Here is a 19,145-nt window from a genome sequence, read left to right as displayed (position 1 = left end):
TTGATTGGATGAAAAAAAGCACCTTTGTTCCCACTCTAGCGAAGGCCTAAATAACATAGTCTAGCGCTCGTTCTCTACTGAAATGATTTTTGGGATCTGCTGGATTGTCTTCTGGAACATACTGCATCTCAGGGCTCATCCACACACAGTCTTGCAACAGTTTAAATTTAAGAAGTGATTTTTAGAAAAAATAGGAAGAAGTTTAAGTTAAGCTGAAATAACCACCCTGAAACCAAAATAAGTGTCCACTGGGGGGGGGGGGGGGTTGTACCAGATTAAGTAAAAAGGTGCAAATTTGTGTGTAGACTAGGTTTCAGTCAGCAACCAACTTTTTGGTGCTGCAAAGATGTCTGGTAACTCACTGCATGCAATCACATTAAAAATATAAGCCTTATCCATTAAAAGCTGACGACTAACAGGAAGATTAAATGGGAAAATATTTATTTCCGGTCAATGTAAATTACAAAGAAATACAAAAAATAAGAAGTTTGTACAGAAAAAAAGTATATATCACACCCATGAAAATATAATACAGGAATTTACAGTTATAATAATAATTTGTTTAAATTAGAGCTATTAAATAAGGACAGGAAAATATAGTGTTCTTGCTTACAATATAAGACCTTTCCAGAAACTTCAGGACGCTATTTAATTTCACATTTCCAGAAACAAATCTTTGAAGTGTTTATATTCCATTTTTGTGATGGACCATTTTTATACCTTCATGTCAGTCCCACCTTCCAAAGATATTTATGTTAGGAATGTGGAAGGGAAAAAAATCAGTCAACCAGATCTTACAAATGAACTGATACTCGTACATGAACTTAGAAGAGAGAATCCCTTTAGCTATGTGTATTTTAAAATGAGCCAATCATTTTTCACCAGAAAAGGTGAAAAAAATTCTATGAGGTCTAAACTGTTCACCCATAAATGAAGTGAATGTTCTGCCTTCTTAGAAACTGACATTTACTAATGCCAGCTCTGACCATTTACAGCAGCTTGGAAAATATCAGCTGTTTTAAAATTTAAGACAGTAATTAGTTACCCCATCCTGCTCTTTTACATACATCTGGCAACAACATAACTTTCTACCATCCGTAAGGCCTGTTTTTACACAGGAAATACTTAGGGCCAACCTAGATCTCTCCCACCCAACTAGCAAAGAGCCAGCTACAATTGCAGCCACTCCACTTCATGGAGGTGTACAAAAGGAGTGTGGAGGGGACTAGTGGTTTTAGCTAGCCACATAGGCACACGCATCCTACACACTTATGAGGGGCAGCGGAGCAGTCATGCTTCCTCTCTGCATCCTCCAGAGCGTACTGGTGGGTGCTGTATTTCTGTACTGGCCACAGTGCAAAATTGCAGCTATGCCACAATTTAGCCCTAAGACGAGCCTTAGTGAATTACAGTACAGTGATGCTATCATTAGGAGTCTTCAAAATGCAATTATTAAAAGAATCCATACTCAGGTGGCAATTGCTAAATAGGTATCACAGAGGTGTTTCCCTGTTCTACTGGCCTCTAATTAGAATGTGCATGACTGGGGTTAAGGGAAGGGATGTTTGCCTTGTTTTCATCGTCCTGCTCAGTAAGTGTCAGAAAATATGAAACTGTGGATTTTTTCTCCCCACTTTGGATGTTTGTTTCTGTTTTGGGAGGCTGGAGGAACGCTAAGTCCTAAGATGATGGGTGGTGGATGTAGCATCAGAACCTGAAAAGACTAAGGTCCTGATTCAGTAAAGCACATAAACACATTCTTAACGTTCAGCGTGGCTGGTTTAGGGCATTTGTTAACAATGGGGCTGTGACTAAGTGTGGGGTGGGAAATAACTAGATGTACTTATTGTTAGTTACATGCTCGAGGTTTGATTAGACCAAGCCTTGTTAAGCTGTTCAAATTGTAGAGGTGGAAGGAGGGCACAAACAAACCTTTCCCACAATGCTTGTACCCTGGCCACAGGGAGGGCAATAGGAGTCTAATGCTGTTGCTGCTGCTAGGCTCCCAGAGGTAGGGTGACCAGACAGCAAATGTGAAAAATCAGGACGGGGTGGAGGGTAATAGGAGCCTATATAAGAAAAAGACCCAAAAATCAGGACTGTCCCTATAAAATTGGGACAACTGGTCACTCTACCCAGAGGCAATGCTAGACTCACTTGGGGTCATGTGGCCTGTGTGGGAGTGGCTCATGCTGTACTCTTTCAAAAGGTGGTGCACAGGCTGGAGACTTTGTGGCAGCGGGATGTCCACTGCACATCAAAGGGACAATTTAGCTCTTTAATTGTGATTGGCGATATTAATACACTATTAGGAAAAGAGAGATTGCAGCTAATGGACAATTCAGTCATGGATTCAGCTGGGCAACTCTAGAACTTATTCATCACTTGAGGAGGGCTGCTGGAGTTAGTGTGGTATAATCCTAACCCTTCAATCTGGGCATTTTGCTATCTCCAGAGATTGTATGTTGGGACCTACTTGTATACACAAGAGGATAGTTTCCTTGTTTATGCAAGGGGGTCATACTCCATTGCATGTTGGGTCTGCTCAGATGCAGGGTGGCTCATTGTGTTGAGTGAGCATTGGAACAACTATATAGATAGCTCATGATCTGTGATAGGCAGGCTGGGTTTGCAGGTATGGTGCTATTGTTGTATTGTAAGTATTGAAGTAAATTGAAGTGATAGGATTTCTTTAAAAAACTTCTTCCTATTAAAGCTGCAACCATTTAACTAACTCCAAGGTTGTGAGATGTGGAAATAATAGGCCTCACCCAGAATGTTAATATTGCTACATTGTTAGGAAAGATGCTTAATCCAGTTTCTTAGATGTATAATCGGACATCTGAGCATTTTAAAGCAGGGACTAATATATGAACAGTTAACATTTACAACAAACATCTGATGCTTAGAACTATATTCGCTCTCTGTTACAGCAGGTTGACAGTTTGGGTTCTGACTCTGCAAATTCTTATGCCCCACAGCGGGATATAAACCCTCCAGGAGTAAAGGTGCAGGGTCAGTTTCCCTTTACTAAAACATGGCTTTAAAGTACATATAGTTAATTCAGCATATTGTATAAGTGCAAGTATTGTGTTATGAACAGGCAAGTGAGCGCACACAGTTAAACATTGCTTTAGATATTCAGCTATTTGGATGGACAATGGTAGCAATTTGTTTTGCTTTTCAATCTATTTTGGATTTGACTCGATTAGCACTCCCATGCTAGTAACCTAAGCAAATTAAATCTATATTTTAAGGTACAGTTTGTTTGTGCAACACCATATGCAATAAGTACAGCCTTTTCTAGCAATACTCAGTTAACAAAAATAGGCCAAATACATACAAATCGGATACTCTTTACTCTGGCTTTCCCGATTTTGTATTCAATCCTCTGTTTCAATCACTTTGCTCCTTCTTGTACAGTACAGAATATGTCCATGCACATATGGCAATTCATGGGGAAATCATGTGGCTTATTTCAATCTTCTTTCTAATCAAAAAATCCTCAAGCAAGAGACAGCTTCTTAAAGGGCACATGTTCCTCTCATAAAGGTCAATGACAAATCTACCACAGACTTCAGTAGAAACAAGATTGGTCCATAATTATTTGCTAACAGATACTATATGTAGGGCTACTGATTTTGTTTTAAAGTATATAGGTAAAGTATTATAAAATACAGATATATGTATGGAAAGGATGCTAAAAGCCTTATATCTTAGATACGAGCAGTTATTTAATATATGTTGTTCAACGTAAAAAACTGGATCTTTTATACCTACACCCCCCCCCATTATTCAGTCTCGACAAAAGAATTTAAACAATCATGTATCTGATTTTTGTTTCACCTGTTCAAGGAAGCAAACATTCTAATGATTCCAAACAGCTGTCCAATTCCTCCTCTTTTCCTCCTACATTGTGTACATCACAGCAACACTGTTTCATAGTTTAATTTGTTTTCTAGATAGGTGGCTGTCAAACAACTAGATATATCCTGATTTTTTTCATAGCAAATTAGTTGTTATATTTTTAGCTATCATGGGCCAAAATTCAGACTAGTGTAAACAGGTGCCATTCCACGGAAGCCACAAAAGTGGTAAATTATTATTAAAATTAGTCAATGGAACAAAGTTCAACCACTTACATCATTTTGCCCCTGGACTCTAACTTTGATAATTCTCTCCCATGTAGTATACTCTTTTGAGATTCAATGGGCAAGGGTCTGTCAAACTTACATTGTATAGTACCTTAAATCTGAAGAGACCTGTTAATTTCAATGAGACTCCTCAGAGTTAGGTACTACTCAGGGTGAGAAGGGTGGCAAAGTCTAGCCCAATGAAAATGTAAGTAAACTAGAAAAGAATGAAAATAGTTAAAGCCCAGTGTACGTTTTTATATTATTATTTTAAGGACTACAATAAAGTGTGCTACCTAGTAATTAACTCTAAATTGTTTTGGGAAACAAGCTGTAGGAAAGACAAGAGGTTCAAAATAAGGGCCCTATCCTGTGAGCTGCTGACTAACGCTATGTCTACATTGCCATGCCAGAGTATGACTGGCAGCTCATGTAGACATAACCGAGCTAGCTTTAATCTAGCTAACTCAGATATCAGAGCCGTGACCCTGGGTAATTACTCATGTAGTTAAGCCACGCTGAAGCGCATGGGGAAAATTAGCTCAGATATGTCTACACAAGCTACAGTCATGCTCCATGACTGCAGTGTAGACGTGCCCAGTAAGTTGAAGGTATATTGCCCCTCACAGGATTGGGCCCAAATGTTATAGTTGATTCTCTAATGCCAATCTTTAAAAGCAAATTTCATGAGAACACTAACATTTTGTGCCTTTGAAAGGACAAAGCAAAAAGCAACCAAAAATTAGAAAAAGGGAGGGAAAAAAACCCTCTGTTAAACAATGGGCCCTGTCTTGCTCTCATTGATGTCAATGGAAGTTTTGTTACTGAACTCAAAGGGAGTTGAACTGCTTGAGTAAAGAATGCAGGATCCCAAACATGCAATACATGATTGGACAAATCTGTTCACCTTACTTTCACGAGCAATCCCATGGATTTAATTATAAGAAAAGTGAGGAGGATTTCTCCCCTCCCCATTTAGTTAAATGTTTCATATGGTAAGAGGTAAGCAGATTTTCTGTGCCTGGCCATAAACATTTACTGTACAAAATGATTAAGATAACATACAAACACTCTGGAATATTCTGGCTTGTGTAACTTCATTTATTCCTTTACAAACTGAATGCTTAGAGGATGGAAAGAGGTTTGGTAAGGGCTGTTTGGAGGCACGCGGACTGCAGTTCTGTTCCCTGATATTCCAATTTACACCCAGATCCATATATTTAAGATTCTGATTCTTATAAGCACACAGATTGAAAAGACAGTATCATCTACAGCAAACTTGTTTTCCCCACAACTGGTATCTAGAAAACACATAGCAAAGTGTCCTCCACCTTCACATTAACACTTTGGGTAAGTCTTCACTGCAAAGTTAACTTGGATGATACCCGCCCAGGTCTGAGGTCCCAGGTTAGCCTAGCCCAGGTGTGAGCAGCCACCCTCCAAAGCCATGCCTGAGTTACTGGGTACATCTACAAGGCAGTAAGGTAGTGAGTCTCACAGCCCAGGTTGAGTGACTTGGGCTTGCGGGGCTCAGGCTATGAGGCTAAAAATAGCAGTGTAGATATTCCAGCTGCAGCTGGAGCCTGGGTTCTGAGACCCAGTAAGAGGGGGAGGGCCTTAGGGCCCAGGCTGCAGCTTTAGTGGGAGCATCTACACTGTGTGTACACTGTTATTTTCAGCCCTGTAGCACAAGCCCGAGTCAGTTGATGAGGTCTCTGAGACTACTGCTGTGGGGGGTTTTCTGCAGTGTAGACATACCCTCTGTTTCCTCACTGGTGCTGCACTCACCTGTGTGTGTTACTAGGATGGCCATGGGCATATCCCATGTGTGCTGCAGTAAGCTGAGCTGCTTTATGATTCTTTCCCACTGAATTGTGGGAGAACTTGTCTGTCCTTCTGCACATTGAGGGGAATGTGGGAAGGCATTAATAGACTACCAGCACTCGGGTGGGGATTTAGCCTGAGTCCTCAATGAAAACTGGGTGGGTTACTAGCCTCAGTGAAAGCAGCACTTGCCCTTGAGCCTACAACCCCAGACAAGCCAGCTAGCCTGGACTGACGGCACCCCTAGACTCAGGTGAGAGGTTTTTGAGTGTAGATAGGAGGGGGATTGGGTAAGAGCCTGAGTTAATTCTACAGTGAAGATCTACCCTTTGCTAACCTGTGTGACGTTGTTGCATGTTATCCCAATCACAGGAGGAGTAGGTGGACCTGTTCTTGAAGACTACTGACAATGCATTTTTTGCCACATTTTTTTTTCCAGATGGTTGCTACAGGCAGGGGCGGTGTTGAGAGATTTAACTGCACACTAGAAAGCAAACTAAGATGATGGCATGAAAGGTGTATCTGAGAACACCGAGTTGACAGAATCAGAGTCAGATTTTGCTCGGGTTGTTTTCAAGATGCTCTCCGCTATGACAGTTTCTTTGGGAAACAGTCTCACTTTCCCATTCTGCCCGTGTTTTGGCTCGTTCACAGGCTCAAGGAACACCACTCTCTTACCACTGCTGGATTTCTTCTCATCAGCTGGAGGATCCTGAGATGGAGTGGAGTTTAGGATGGATGAATGGGCACTGCTTTGGGGCAGCTTCCTTTTTCTTCTTCTTGTCTTACACTGACAAGGACATGGGGTCAGATAGAGATAAAGCAGTACCAAAATAATACTGGCTACACAGGCAGCAAGAGTGGTGAAAGCAGTGTTAAATGCTTCATGAGCATGGGATCTGTTCACTGTGAAATTGCTTACATTAATTCTAACCTCTATGGTTTCATTTAACAGTCTTCTTTTATTTATTGCAATGCATGAATACAGCCCAGAATCCTCCAGCTGGGGATCCATTATCTCTAGACTCCCATTGTGAAACACCTTAAAATTGTCAGTGTCCTTATCTGGCTCTAGTAATCTATTGTCCGGGCTAACCCAGATGAAATATGTGCCTGCATCACTAATTTTGCTGTCACAGGGTACAATCAGCCTTTCTCCAATTTGGGCCTCATGAATAAACCCAAAGGCATGGAATGACACATTGATGGTGCTTTCGGAGCAATTCAGAAAGTTGTCGTGCAATAAAGGCAATTTATTGGAACCTTTGGGATCAGATCGTAATACACAGGCATACTCATTTTTGAAATCCACAACTGAGTTGAAGTGTCTGTGATACCAATAAATTAGCATAGAGTATAGAGTACAGTCACAGTAAAATGGGTTACCGTGAAGATAAATTCCACTGAGTTGTTTGGCCGGTACTAAACTTACGCGTTGAATGGGTACTGACTGGATGTGGTTATAGGAAATGTCTAATAATACAAGTTCTGTAAGTTTGTGTTTTCCAATATACAAGTCCAGTGGGAAGTGTGACAGTGAGTTACAACACAAGTACAGTTTCTGCAATTTGTATAATCCTCCAAAGGCAGCAGAATCAATCTGTGTTATCTGATTGTTGTAAAGCAAGAGAACTTCCAGTACTCTCAGCTCTTGAAATAAAGGGCTTCCCAGTGTCTTCAGGTTGTTGGATGACAAGTCTAGGTACTTTAAATTTGGAGTTGTGGAAAAGCTTCCAGTGATAATACTGCTAATACTATTATGATTGATTATTAAAGTATTCAGTTTGTCAAAAAGCACCGGGACCCATTCAGGTTCCAAAAATGCAATTCTGTTATAACTCAGATCCAGTCTTTTTATGAATTTGAAGAGAGTTCCTGGCACCCTAGAGAGGTTCTTATTGGTGCAGCTTACAATGTCACTAGCACAGATGCAGGCTGTAGGACACAAGCCAGAGGCACTGCCACATACACTTATTGTAAAGACCAAAAGGCATAGCAGTCCTCTGCCGTTTAGTTTAAGAACACCAAGTCGAGTAGAAATTGTCTGGCAGCTTAAAGACATTATGGCTCTCTCTTAGCCGTCTCCCCGTTCTCCTTGCCACAGATCATACATGTAGTTAGCCTTGCACTAATCTCTGTTAAAAGAGGAATACAGAAGTACAGAATGTTAACACATAATGTTCACACCCCATTTGTTTTCCTGTGCAGATCTTCTGAACAAATGCAGCATTTTTAGTGACTGAATCCCTTCCCTTTCACGTTTAGTTTTCAAATCCATTATTTCCTAGGCCATGATATATCAACTTTTTTTTTGCATCCGTTAGATTTTGAACCCACCTGCAAATTCTCATATTACAGACCTATCATTTTTTGCTCTCCCTTCAAAAAAACAAAAACAAAACAAAACACTACCTTTTCTCAGCCTCCTAGCTCAGCACGTGCAATTTCTGACAGTTGAGAGAGACTATTATAAGAAATGGCAAGGTAAGTATGCAATTTCTGAAGGATTTCACTGTCATCCATGTTCCCAATCCTGGTCCAGGGATGCAGCTTCTGATGCAAGAAAAAAAGAAAAAAAAAAAAAAAAAAAAGGCTTGCGCCACACCAGTGCTCTTCTCTTCTCTAGTGGGGAGCAGTTTTTTATGGGTGTTTCTTCCCAATCAGGAAATGTTACCCACTTCCAAACCAATAATTTTCTAATCCACTATTTAGTTTTAAATGTCAAGAAAATTCTATTTGTTGTTGTTTTAATAAGTTACTGCACACAGTGCAGGAAGCAACACTCATAGTTAAGATTGCCCAATACTCCATATAAGAACCTGTTTTCCATTTGCCACTAACTGTTCAGGCTGAAATATTCAATGTGAGGTATCTGTCTCAGGTTGCATTTTTTTGAGTCTCAGCTAAAATGGTTCAGCTGTTTCTCAGAATTTGGTTAGGCGAAAAATAAGATGTTTTGCTCTTGTTAAAAAAAACTGACTACTATTTTATTGAGATGTTCGAGAGCCTTCATGCTTGGAACAGAAACTTGACATTTAGCAGGGAGGTCACCCCACTGCCAGGCATGTGCCTTATGCCATCTCCATGAAAACACACCCAAATTTGGCCAAATTGTAACCCCTGAAAAAAATCTCAATTTGCACATGCTCAGTAGAGAAGTGTAGAGCTTAACAGCTAAATTATTCCAAGATTCCACCTGCACTGAGCATACCGCTTCCTCTCACAGCTGGGAACTGGACTGCCTGTACACTGTCCCCACAGAGCGACTCCATCTCTGGTAGCAGGATCTGAGCAACTGCTGCTGCAGGCCACAAGAACTGAGAACAGGGAGACTGTCCCTCCTGTGCTCTCAGTGCCAGGGCTGGTGCAAGGATGTTTCGCACCCTAGGCGAAACTTCCACCTTGCGCCACCCCCCCCTGCACCCCCGCCCTGAGGCACCCCCACCCCCCCGCAGCAGCTCCCCCCCTCTGCCTTGAGGCGCCCCCACCCCCCGCGGCAGCTCCCACCCCCACCCTGAGGCACCTCCCCGCCTCCTCCCGAGCACGCCGTGGCTGCTTCACTTCTCCTGTCTCCCAGGCTTGCAGCGCCAATCAGCTTAGAGGCCGCAAGCCTGGGAGGTGGGAGAAGTGAAGCAGCCACGGCGTGCTCGGGGAGGAGGCGGGGCAGGGGTGAGCTGGGGTGGGGAGTTCCCCTGCGTGCTGGCCCCCCCCTTACTTGCTGCAGGCGGCCCTCCCCACGCTCCCTTGCCCCCGCTCCCTCCGCCTAAATGCCAGCGGCGACCGGGGCGGCTGAAGATCCGGCCGCCGCGGTCAGGGGCGGCTCTAGGCACCAGCAAAACAAGCTGGTGCCTAGGGCGGCAAAATCTAGGGGGGGCGGCAGGCTGGGCCGGCGGACCTGCCGCAGTCATGCCTGCGGGAGGCCCACTGGAGCCCCGGGAGGACCGGACCTGCCGCAGGCATGACTGCGGAGGGGGCGCTCGTCCCGCGGCTCAGCTGGACCTCCCGCAGGCATGACTGCGGCAGCCGCCGGACCCGCGAACCGTCCGCAGCCGCGGGAGGTCCAGCCGAGCCACGCGGGACCAGCGGTCCCTCTACAGTCATGCCCACAGGAGGTCCGCTGCTCCCGCGGCTCCGGGGCGCCTCCCGCGCATGACTGCTTGGGGCAGCCAAAAAGGTAGAGCCGCCCCTGGCCGCGGTCACTGCCGAAGAAAATGGCGCCCCCCAAATCCCAGTGCCCTAGGCCTAGGTCGCCTAAATGGTTGCACCGGCCCTGCTCAATGCTCCCCCTTCTGGCACCCCAGCAGCATGGAGGCAAAGGAGGAAGCTGCTTGACTTGAAGGCTGAGGGATAAGGAAGGGGGGAGATGTGGGAAAAAAGATAAGCAGGGGGACAGAAGCTCAGGGGGAAGAGGGATAGGAAACTGATGGGGTGGGAGGGTTAGAAACAGGAGTGGGAGGAGGGGCAGAAGATGGAAGGGAATAATAGGAACGGTGAAAGGGATAAGGTTTGGAGCAGAGAAAGGAGCTATGGCAGGGAGGGAGAAACAGGTTAGAAGTAGGAGGAAACATGGGCAGGAGCAGGGGACACAAGTCAAGCCCTTAAAAGCTAGGAAGTGCCAGAAGTAACGTTGTCTGTGCAATCTTAATTTAGCCACTTTGTGCATATGCATTATGATACAGTGTTTAATTACATGATCACATACTACTTTTTTTTCACAAGACCCCTACCTTACATGAGATGGAGTGAGTGAATCAGGGTTGTGCAGGAAAGGAGGCTGTTGTCTGCAGGAGCCCTGCCTCCTTTTGTTGCCGAAGTTGGCAGGTGTATAGTGAATGAGGCATGGGACGGCAGGAAGAGAAAGGATGGCCTCATTGTTAAGGCACTTAAATGTTGTCCTGGAAAATTAGATTCTATCTTTGTCTCTGCCACAGAGTACCAGTGATGTCAGGCAAGTTATGTAAACCAAAATTTGTATAGGTGACCACTGTGAGTTCCTCATTTTCTGGATACCAATATGAGGTCTGATTTGCAGGAGTGCTGAGTACTAAGAGGTCAATGGGAGCTCTTCTCTAGACATATAAACTACTATAGAATACTGAGTACTCTGAAAAACCAGGCCTCAGGGTTTCTCAAATTGGACACCCAACATCAGTGGACACTTTTGACACTACCTCAGTCCCCTATATGTAAAATGGAGATGATACTACAACCCTCACCTCAGAGGAGGGGTGTTGTGAAGATAAATTCACCAGTCTTTGTAAAGAAATATGATACCATAACCAGAGCACCATACAAAAGCCCATGAGAAAATAAATGATTTTGTATTCAGTACAGAGTTTGGATAGTTGTGGAGTAAATAATGCATGAGGCCACACATTGAATGATGAGGCTAAAAAGAAATATTCAGCAGCTGCTCACTCAGTGAACACCATCCATAATGTGCATCAAAAGAATCAGGGAGGCCACAGAAAAATAGTATGTGATCACGTAATTAAAGACCGTAAGGCTGCAATGGATTGCATTTCCTAACTTTTGAGTAGTTGGTTTTGCAACTTTTGCAGTCTTAACACTCTTTTCACATAGTGGGTTTTTTTAAGTGTAATACGATTGGAGAATAATACTGGAGAATTTAAAAATAATTCCCATCTGAACTATAACTGGAATCCCTGAGATATTCTAAATGGGATGCAATTAATTCTGTTTTGGAAGGGTGAACAATAAGATACACAGGTTTCTATGTATGCTTCCATCCCTATCCACTGCTATTTCACCAGACAATTTTAATTTCAGTGCTAAGATACTTTATAAGGGATATTGCTACGTGGGAAATATTATTAGCTACTATTTGTCATTGACAATAGAATATTTTGGTAATGTAGATATAACTGCTTCACAATAAAGTTGGATATGTAATTTAGTAGGAAACATTTAACAAGATATGATTTATGGTAAAAATGAAGAATGCATGTGGACTTGCATTAGTGGATAACAATATGTGGTGTTAAAAGTGTCTTGTGTTTATATTTTGAATTTATTGATCTAAAATTATAGTATTTATAGCGATAAGGTGGATGTGTCATGATGAAATACACATTTCTGTATACCTGATAGGAACTGTGAGCCAGATTCTCAGGTGGCACAAACAGCCCCTTTGATTTCAATGGAGCTATTTACAGTGGCTGGGGATCTGGCTCAGTCTTAGATTTTTGGTCTGGTTTTTAGAGGTAATGGGTGCTCAGCACCTCTGAAGATCAGGCCATGTATGTCACCAGTGTAAGATTTAAGATGTCCTCAACTAGTTAATGGCACAAACCTTGACACCACTTTATGTCCTCATATGAATGTCTCCATGTCTTCTTCTCTGCTTCCTCCCATGCCTAGAAAAATCTCTCAAATTCTGCACACCACCTCTCTTGGCTCACTCAAGTCCTCCTTAAAAACACACTTTTACCACAAAGAAGTGAATTATTTAAAATTAAACGTAAATGTAAATGTCTGTTCACTAAAACGTGTGCACAAAGTGAGCTGCCACATATCATCTCAAACTTCTCCTCACCTCATCTGTATTCTCCCTCCTTAAAACATGATTGTCTAGACAAATAAGTAGGCAGCTGACATGCTGTAGCTGCTGCTTTAAATGTTTGCCAGAATTGTTGGATTGTCTCCATATGCTCCCCATCTGTTTGCTGCATTCATCTGTTGTCTCTTGTTTTATACGTTGACTGCAACCTCTTCAGGGCAGGGTACATGTTATGTACAAATACATGTTGTTATGTATTTGTACAGTGCCCCATACAGTAGGGCTTTGATCTGTGACTGGGGTCCCCAGGTGCTAACCACAGTACAAGTAATAATAATAAATCCTAGATTGAAAAATCTAGGCAGGGGGATTGTGTCTACCTAGCTGTTGTGTTTTGTTAGTGATGGGATGAGGAACCATGTTAGAACTTCGTAATTTTAACTGGTCAGGAAACCAAGTTTTCTAATGGGTTTTTTCCTTCTTTTTTTAAACTGATATAAATAAATGAAGATTCAGAGTAAAATTTTCAAAAGCACCTAAGTAACTTAGGAGGCAAGTCCTATTTTTCAAAATCAAATTTAAAATCAGTAGGCTGTAAAGTCATTTAGGTGCTTTTTAAGATTTGTATATCTAGTCTTAAATATTAAATACATTTGATTATAAGCTCTTTGGGGCAGGTACTGCATCTTCCTATGTATTTGTATAGCACCTAGCACAATGGAGCTCTAATTATGACTGGAATGTTTAGCATTACTGTAATTCTAAATAAATAATTACACACACAAAAATTACATGCAAGGGCCATTATTATGGTTGCAGAGTTAAGCACTCAAAAGTTAGAAAATGCCAGAATGTTCCCTTTCCTTATTGGCTCCCAGTGTCCCTCCCCTGGCACTCATCTGAGTGCGACTCCCAACCTAATCCCATCTGTACCAGTAATTAAGCATAATAGTAACTGAAATGGTGGGTATCAGAAGGGTAGCCGTGTTAGTCTGGATCTGTAAAAGCAGCAAAGAGTCCTGTGGCACCTTATAGACTAACAGACGTATTGGAGCATGAGCTTTTGTGGGTGAATACCCACTTCGTCGGAAAGCTCATGCTCCAATATGTCTGTTAGTCTATAAGGTGCCACAGGACTCTTTGCTGAAATGCTGGGGGAAGGCAAAAGTATTAACATTAGCATCTTCCTTGTATTCCTTTTTGGATTAAATTTAACAAGCCTTTTCTCACACACAAGGTATGATTTGATTATTGAAAATAGACAAGTATTATTTTAAAATAAACCTACTAATATGAAGTACAAATATTCGTTTAAAATCCTAAATTTAGGGATCCTGCATGTGCATAGTGTTAGAGCCATCAATTAGGAATAGTCCATTTAGCTGAACAAAAATATTTAAGACTCAGTTTTTGCAAAAGTTCCACATTGGTCCTCTTGAAGAATCAAGCCCCAAATATTTTGATTAATCTCAGAAAATTGATCATTCTCTATGGAGGGCTCCAGCCCTGTGCAATGTCACATACACTTGCATTCATAGGGGAAACTTCTGGGGTTTCTGCCAGGAGCCTCATAGCTCCGTTTTTTCCACTTCCATGCTTCTGCTCTGCCATTGATGGAGCACTGCAGGTAACATTTTTTTTTTTTTTCTTTCAAACTGATTATGTTAGGATTTTTTTTTTTTTTAAACACGATTGTTTTGGAATGTTTAACCTTTTGGGGTGGGAAAGACACTAACTGACTCAGATCTCCAGTGAGCAGCTGCACTCAGCAGCTCTGATAGAGCAGAGCTAGATTATCCAGGCATCGTGTGCACTGGACAAGTGACATGATGGGGAGATGAAGGGACACTGTTACTGAACTACAGAATGGCTGAGGCCTACTGGGCTACATGCTTGTACTGGATTGAGCTGCACTTGCAGGACCCATTGGCGTGGTAAAAATAGCTTTACATCACCTTTGCATCAAGCTGATCCTGGGGTCAGTTTGGAGACCGGTTTGGTTCCTGGTGCAGCCTCAAGCCGGCACCTAGCTGCCATGACACTCAAGATGTGGTGGCAGAGAGTCAGCTGTAGCAATAGTGACACTTGGCTGACTTAAGCTTTGTCTTCACTGCTAAAAAAAAAAAAAAAAAAGCATGGGTAACTAACATGTGTGAGCTATCCCACTGTGTGACAATGGAGACAAAGCAGTTTAGTTCTACCTCAAGGTAGCTGCCGAGGTGAGCACTAGTTTACCTCACGGCAACACTAAAGTTCCTTGTCTCCACTGTGTTTTCACAGAGGGATAGCTCACATGCATTAGTTACTCCATGGTACAAATACTGTTTTAGTGAAGACAAAGCTTTAGTGTGGCTGAAGATCTGACCCATCGAGACAGCCATCTCACAGTTAGACTAGGGATGAATTTGGCCCAATAGTCTTACCCAGAGTGCCGACTCATGCACAGCAACAAATCAAAAAGGAACTAAGTAAAGCCATCTTTTCTCCATCTGTATGCATAGTGCTTGGGGTGTCATTTAAGACTGAGAGTTTCCCCGAGACATGTTTTTTTCTACTAAAGATTAGCTCATGTAAGCCAAATGAGCTAACTGCCTGAGAGAAGGGTGAACAAAAGGGTGGGGGTGCCAGAGAGCCTGGATTGGGTTAGATATAGAAACACCAGCAATATCATGTATAGGAAGTCAATCTCTGCAGCTCTTCTCAGTTTATATGGGTGCAAAAAATGCTGATGCCTAAGACTCTCTGTAATACAAACCCTGCTACTATGGCCTTAATTGCCAAGCAGATCATCAGATTAATGGAAACCTGCCTTTCCCCATGGTAAACTGCAGCCCACTGGTAGTGGTGTCAGATTTCAGTCAGTCTCCAAGCAGTGATATTTTCTGCAAAATATAGCCCAGTTTAGGATTTTCAGTGTCTCCACAGGCTTTTCTGATCATTTAAACTAAACGTTAGGGAAAATGTTCACTTATTATTCAAACATCTGTTTTTAACAAGTTGGTTTTTTTGTTGTTGTTTTTTTTAAACTGCAGAGCTCTTTTATGTGGTGTCTCCGTAACATCCGCCTACAGCTAAACTTTACTATGTAACCAAGCTCTAAAGTTGCTCTGGGGAAGGGGCAGTATCAGGACTGAGAGGGGTGATTTGAACTGACAGGATCTCCTGCTCTGTAACAGGCTTAGCTCACAATATGAAAAATGCATAGATTACTGCTTCTCAAAATAGCATTGTTTAATTTCCTTGTTAGCTGTCACTTCTGTTACTTAAAGGTCAAAGCATAGTTAAATATTTATTTTAGGAGGGATTTTAAATCATTTACTGTAGAGGGGTTTAGAAAATAGTTACCCCCATGCACATACTCAAAGTTTTAGAATTAACATCTCTTATGAAACTAACAAAATCCCCATGGCATATTAAGAGGTGGTGGCTTTAAACCTCACTGAAGAGTTAGCAGTGAATACCAGAGTTTAGGTTTAGGAAGATCCTTAATGTTGAACTTTTTCACTCCTGAGGTGGTGGGAAACCCCCTCTTTCTCCTTGTCTATCTTTTGCCCTCCCTTAGGGAAGACTAATTTTCTCACTATGCAGTGATACTCAAATTTACCACAGTCTAAGGTCTCTCTCCCCTCCTTTCCCTTCATCTCTACCTTATTTTGTACCCTCTCTCCAGGGCCGATGGGGAAGGGAAGCCGGTACAAATTACTGGGGCCCGATTTCATCAGCCCTGGTTAGCCCGTCCGTCCTTGCTGGGGGGCCCAAAATTTTTTTTTTCACTAGAGCCCAAACCCACTCTTGGCGGCCCTGCCCCTCTCTTCCCAGAGGGGAAGGGTGACCAGATGTCCCGATTTTAGGGTCTTTTTCATATATAGGCTCCTATTACCTCCCACCCCATCCCAATTTTTCACACTTGCTGTCTGGTCACCCTACAGAAGGGTAATGGGGAAACCAAACTGTTTATGGTCCCCCTGTAGCCCTAGTGCCCACTTTGCCCCCTAGGTGTGTTGTTTGCTCCTTCCCTTATTTTTGCTCCTCTTCTCCATCCCCCTCTCTTCATTTTTGCGTCTCGGTCCCTTCCTCTCCGATTCTTTTCTCCTGTTTCTCTCTGCCTCCCCACCTCTGCCCCCCCGTTCAGAGCCCTGGCTTTGCTCGGGGCAAGGATTCGGCTGGCAGGGAAGGGCGCCTTCCTTGTTCCCGGGCGGGCTCACGCCTCTGGGGCGTGCGTGCTCCTGAAGGGGAGCGAGCCCAGGCGCTGCTCCGGGGCTGCCTGCTAACTCCAGCCATGCTCAGCAGGAGCAATGCACCCGGATCCACGGCTTCTGCCGTCGCCTTCATGCCTCTGCCCGCAGAACCCGCCCGGCGCCGGGGCACGGCCAGAGCCCGGGAGTTCCCATTCACCCTGCCACAAAGGGCTTCTGGAGCGGTCCGCCAGAGGCTGCACTTGGCAGGGTAGGAGTCGGATTACCTGGGGGTCCAGGCAGCCGCCTGGGAAGGAGCAGCAGCCGCTCGTTCATCGCAGGGGGCAGGGCGGAGCCAGAGGCGTGGGGAGCGCTGGCCCGTGCCCTGCGGCGGCGTCCAGCCCTGCATGCTCTTTGCCCCGAGCCTGCTCCAACTTTGAGGACGGGCGAAGCCGGAACGGGAGCCGGGTGCTCTGGCCGCACAGCGAGTCCCTCTTCGCTTCGCAGCGGGCGCCCGCCTTCATCTGCACCGCGGGGACAAACAAATGCGGAGCCAGCCGCTGCCTCCGCCCCCCCAGCAGCGGGATTGGTTAGAGCGGGGTGGGGGGGAGGGAAGCGGGGAGAGGGAGCTGCTCCACCGCGGGTAGCCAATGGCCGGCAGGAGGTCGGGGAGAGGGACGGGCGGTGCCCGCGGTAGCCACGAGGCTGTGGCTGAAGTGGCAGCGAGGAGTGCAGCGCTGCTGCGGTGATGGGGTTTTTATTCTCCCTTCCCCGCCTCCCTCATCCCGGAGCCCGAGCCCACTGAAGTCAGTAGCACAGCTGCGAATCGGGCCCTTGGTTTCCACTGGAGGAGCGGCAGCTCCTCCTCCTTTGAGCCGCGAGGGGGGCTGTGGTATAGCGGGGCGGGGGCAGGCATCGGGGACGGGAGTAGCCGGAGCTCCCGGCAGGGATTTCACAGGGGAGAGCCGGGGACGTTCCCAGACCGGAGAGAAGTTGCACGTGAACAGATGTAGGCACGTGTCTGTCAAGTGCGCGGAGCCCAGCGAGCCTGGGGGCGGAGTGGGGCGTGGGGTGGCCCCTGGCCACATGGGCTTGGAACAGGATTGCTGAGGCGAGCGCCCCCATTAAGGGTGTGTTGGGGAAGGGAATGAATGGGGCAGTTTAAACACAGACAGCGGCCCGATCCTGCAGTGCACGGCTCCCCCGAATAAACTAGTCCCGGGAGCAGGCACTGCAGCGTCACGCTAGCATAGACACACGCGGAGGGGGCGTCGCAGCTCCCTCCTCTCCTGCTGTCTCGCTAGATGCAGATACGCCGGGACCCGGGTCTGGTTCCCTGGCTCCGGTTCCCTGGCTCCGTGTGGTCACGACGGTAAAACTCCCCGAGTCAGCCGGAGCTCCGCTGCTGCTGGCTGAATGATGGGGTTCGAGGCTGGGCGCGCTTCTCTCTCGCGGGGTACACAAAGCACCAAGGAGGAAACACGAAAAGGGCAGCTGCCTGCCTTCATGCAGCTGCAGCTTGTTGGCCACCGTTGAGCTCCTCGCCAGCCCCTCTCAGCCTACCCTGTGCACAGGCAGGGGCTTCCCCAGACTCCGGGGATAAGTTCACTGGAGCCGCAGCAGTAGCTGAACAAGGCAGCTAGGGTGACCAGAGAGCAAGTGTGAACAAGCGGGAGAGTGGGGTGGGGTTACTGGGAGACTAATAGGGTGCAATGTAAGATGAAGCCCCAATAAAATGGGGACATCTGGTCACCTTAAAGCAGTGGTTTTCAAACTTTTTAGGTTGCTTACCCTTTTCCAAATAATGTAGTTTATTGCATACCCCCATCTGAGGTAGGCAATGGTGACGTGGGGGAGAGGGGAGGCTCATGGGTAACTTGTCACTCCCAGATTTCTGCCTTCCATTTAGCAACAGCTTCTCAAGGTTTTCAGACTGTGGGGCATACCCCCCTATAGGGGCATGGAGGAAGGTGGAGGGGGGGCGAGTGGTGATGCCAGGTGGCTCAGGCCTGCTCCCTGCAGTGGGGCTCCGGGAGGGAGGGACCGCCACCTCCAGCCTTTGACTCACCTCAGGAGGCCACCCAGCCTGTCTGGGTTGGGGGAGGGGCACAACCAAAAATTATAACTCAAAGGGGGCACGGGGCTGGCCCAAGCTGCCTGGCATCAACACTCACACCCCCCCCACACACACAAAAAACCTTCCTGCATGCCCCCATAAGGGAGTGCGCTCCACAGTTTTGAAACCTCTGATGCATTGTCTGCCATTACAGGATTTTTCTTGCGTACCCCCTGACAAGGGCTCGTGTACCCCTACCGGTACGTGTACCCTTACCGGTACGTGTACCCCAGTTTGAAAACCACTGTCTTAAAGGCAGCACTGATGAGTCATCCCCCAAAGCTGTGACCTCCTTAGAAAGAGGTGACAAATCTGAAGAAGGGTCCCAGATTGAGGTGTCAATACAGGAGATTTTGGAACAAATTAAACAGTAATAA

General features: G+C 45.2%; 1 protein-coding gene across 7 annotated transcripts; it reads right to left on the bottom strand.

The window, feature by feature from the left end:
• Nucleotides 1–5,220: 5,220 nt before the first annotated feature.
• Nucleotides 5,221–17,391, bottom strand: AMIGO2 (adhesion molecule with Ig like domain 2). 7 transcript variants are annotated; one of them, XM_039504383.1, is made up of 5 exons: nucleotides 16,940–17,390; nucleotides 14,433–14,590; nucleotides 12,271–12,401; nucleotides 8,370–8,510; nucleotides 5,221–8,092 (listed from the first exon to the last, which is right to left on the bottom strand). In XM_039504383.1, exon 5 carries the CDS (start codon nucleotides 8,017–8,019, stop codon nucleotides 6,454–6,456), a length of 1,566 nt encoding a protein of 521 aa, XP_039360317.1. In that variant the 5' UTR covers nucleotides 8,020–8,092; nucleotides 8,370–8,510; nucleotides 12,271–12,401; nucleotides 14,433–14,590; nucleotides 16,940–17,390; the 3' UTR covers nucleotides 5,221–6,453. The 7 variants fall into 7 exon arrangements, with proteins under 7 accessions (XP_039360317.1, XP_039360316.1, XP_039360323.1 ...); XM_039504382.1 differs by lacking the exon at nucleotides 14,433–14,590; XM_039504389.1 differs by lacking the exon at nucleotides 14,433–14,590 and having other exon boundaries at nucleotides 12,271–12,389.
• Nucleotides 17,392–19,145: the final 1,754 nt, after the last annotated feature.

The sequence above is a fragment of the Mauremys reevesii genome, linkage group 1, assembly GCF_016161935.1.
Source record: "Mauremys reevesii isolate NIE-2019 linkage group 1, ASM1616193v1, whole genome shotgun sequence".
In the NCBI taxonomy this organism is placed as follows: Eukaryota; Metazoa; Chordata; order Testudines; family Geoemydidae; genus Mauremys; species Mauremys reevesii.
This window is presented reverse-complemented; position numbering and strand designations above follow the sequence as displayed.